This window comes from Saccostrea cucullata, unplaced genomic scaffold, assembly GCF_032062105.1.
Source record: "Saccostrea cucullata isolate Sc308-1 unplaced genomic scaffold, CSIRO_AGI_Scuc_v1 ctg9463, whole genome shotgun sequence".
In the NCBI taxonomy this organism is placed as follows: domain Eukaryota; kingdom Metazoa; phylum Mollusca; class Bivalvia; order Ostreida; family Ostreidae; genus Saccostrea; species Saccostrea cuccullata.
In genome coordinates this window covers 52,004-55,312 of record NW_026933102.1, presented here as the reverse complement: position 1 = coordinate 55,312, position 3,309 = coordinate 52,004, and the positions used below count along the sequence as shown (strand labels likewise).

The following is a 3,309-nucleotide window of genomic DNA, read 5'->3' as shown; positions in this document are numbered from 1 at the left end:
CAACGTTAAAATGAACAACCTTTTAAGTGTTTTCTGTTTTATATGACAATTTATAATCTTCTAAATCAGTGAAATCTTCCACCAGCGATTACTTGCCTGTACATAACTGTCAATACATGTAGCAGTTTTACCAGTTGCTGAAAATCCTTTAAAAGATTAGCATCAAATGTGCTTTATCAGTAACCATCAAACCAAATAGTCGACTTTCACATTACCGTCGCCATTTTAGGTCAAAGGTCAATCGGCGTAAACATGCCATCGCGTCAGTAGAAACAAAATGGCTACATGTAATACATCAGTCCAGAGGGTCGTTCAATCTGACGTTTATTGTTTTTATTCTGTAGCAAAGATCCATACACGTAAGAAAATCAAAATTCTTTATTACTGAAATTATTAAATAACAATAAATTGCCATTACTTTCATTCAAAATTCGTGCGAATCGGACATTAATGTAGTCGCATAGCGTTTCTCCCTATGTAAACACTCATGACGAGAGACATTATAAACTAGTATTTAAAATCAATGAATACCGTTTCATACAGGATAATATTTTTAATCATAGCCTTAATTATTGATATTACTTTGTTTCATCCTACAAAAATGTTTTGTTTTGTTTTTTCAACGGATATGTCATATATATAATTGCAGTATTTTAGATCTAATGATCTATACTACAGTAGATATAAGATTTTATTTAAACCAAGAGACATACATCTCATAGGTAGAACACTGTATGCAGTTATGGACAACAATCCCAACTGCCTGCAGTTCCTCATTTTGTATTATACATAATATTGTACATGTAGATGTATATCTAAGATAAAATTTATGTGTCAAAAAAAACAACAACAACAAAAACAAACTAGAGGTACTGTGAGCAATGAGCTCACTAAATGATACCCCCGCATCCCATAAGAATATAATGGTAGTGTCCATGTTTGCTGTGGGAAACCCAAACTAATGTGTCAGATCAAAAAGTAAAATAGGAGGTTACAATGGCAATATGTAATAAAGATTCTGTGAAAGCCTCATCAAATTTCATTCAGTGGTATGATGCGGATAAGAGATGGGTACCCCAAAGTGTAACAGGTGGATGTACAGACGGATATACCAATTACTATATACCCTCCTGCTTTTCAAGCAGAGTATAACAAAAAACACACACACACACAAACCAAACAAACACAAAAAGAGATGTTGTCTTAACCATGTAATTATAAGTAATTGCTATAAGTATTAAATTTGAATAGTAAGTCTTAAGAAAGAATGATTAAAGAAGAAAATTTGATTCAAATTTAAGATACCTTGTTTAAACAAATATACAATGCAGAGTGCTCTTGGACTGTTCTCCCCTAACTTTCAGTGAAGATGTTAATTACATTCTTTAAATTTTTCATTGTCAAAAAATATTGAAAAATCTTTATGATTTTGTTTTAAATTTCAGCATTTGGTGATGGGTATGTTGCAAAATTTTGTTGAGTTTCTAATTTTCAGTTTAGGAGTTCCAATTATTTTTGGTTTGTTTTTAAACATTATGACCCAGAGAGTTTGTTGTGTCAAAGACTGCAACAGCAGTGGATATCATTTGAAAAAATGGCGAGAACAGTTTTGTGAAATGCACTCTTGCAATTTTGGCACATCAAGGTGCATATGCACACCACCCTTTCAGTTATTTCCCTTTCCAACTGAACTTCGCGATCCCCATGCACGGTCTGTATGGAGAAAGAACATAAACAGGACCTCAACAGATGGGAAGAACATCTGGTCACCAAATGACAATTCGCGAGTTTGTTCTAAGCATTTTGTTGATGGTGCACCCTCTCTGCTTCATCCTTATCCCACCATAAATCTGGGGCATATGTCATCTATAGTCTCCAAGGGTCGCTTACCTCCAACTAAAAGAGAATTAAATAAAGAAACACCCAAAAAAAGGAAAATATCTGAAAGCCAAGATGACCCTGTTTATGTGTGCAAACTTGATCATGACTATGCAAATCCTTGTATCAAATATATTGAAAAATCAAAAGAGATTTCAGCACTCAAATCAAAAATCAATGAACTCCAAATTGAGTTAATAAAGCAAAAGAAGCTAAAGCAAAAACCACTTTCCATTACAGACACAGTCTTAAAAAGTAACAAATCTGTCAGATTCCATACTGGTTTGCCTTCGTTAAGTGCTTTTCACACCATCTACAAGGTTATTGAGCCAAAGATAAAGAAAACCAAGTACTGGAGAGGTCCTAAGCATGTGTTCCACACCCTTAAACACAAGGTTTTACAGAAGTCAGGGCCACGAAGATTTCTGTCATTAAAAGAGGAGATGGCATTGACTCTTATGAAATTAAGATTAGGTCTTTTGAATGAAGACTTAGCTACAAGATTCAATATCAGTGCTCCACATATCTCAAAAATCTTCACCACATGGATCAAGATTCTATCCAAATTTCTTGGAACCTTGGTGTTCAATCCATCCAAAGAAGTAGTGCGTGAAAATCTACCACCATCCTTCAGAAGCAAAAAATATTCATCTGTGCGCCATATCATTGACTGTACTGAGGTATTTTTAGAGAAACCGCAAAATCTAGAGGTGCAGACAAAAACGTGGTCAGATTATAAACACCATCATACTGCTAAGTTTCTGATCACCATTAACCCATCCGGGATGATTAATTTTATATCAGACTGCTGGGGAGGTAGAACCAGCGATAAATACATCACAAATAGATTTGGTTTCTACAGTTTGATTGAACCTTATGATGTCATCATGGCTGACAGAGGATTCCAAATCAAAGAAGAGGTTACCCTTCTTCATGCCAATTTGATGGTTCCACCAGGACGTAGAGGAGCTTGCTAAATGTCAGCTGACGAAATACAGCAAACAAAGCAAATAGCAAACAGGCGTATATACGTTGAGCAAGCCATTCGCAGAATGAAGTATTTCAGAATTCTGAAGCATGAAGTCCCTGCTACTTTATTTCATCATTTAGATGATATAATTAAAACTGTAGCTGGCATTTGCAACTTGTATCCTCCCTTGCCTAAATACAAATAAATTATTCCAAAATTTTCTTTTATGTATAGCACCTACAAGAACAAGTAAAACATTTTTTTTCAATTCACAGTAACATTTTTTAATGAATTAAACAACAAACAAACAAACTAACAATGAAATAATATTTAACACTCCCTATGAATAAACAGTTTTTCTCTGTCAATAAATACTCATAATTTACTTGGATGTTGAACATTTCGAACAAAACCACTTATCTTTCTGTTTTAGTACTGTTTGTGTTACATTTACACACTTA

At 34.1% G+C, this 3,309-nt stretch overlaps 1 protein-coding gene across 1 annotated transcript; it reads left to right on the top strand.

The window, feature by feature from the left end:
• Positions 1-1,859: 1,859 nt before the first annotated feature.
• On the top strand, positions 1,860-2,855 carry LOC134237262 (uncharacterized). Its single transcript, XM_062719363.1, has one exon. It carries the CDS (start codon positions 1,860-1,862, stop codon positions 2,853-2,855), a length of 996 nt encoding a protein of 331 aa, XP_062575347.1.
• The last annotated feature ends 454 nt before the right edge of the window (positions 2,856-3,309 follow it).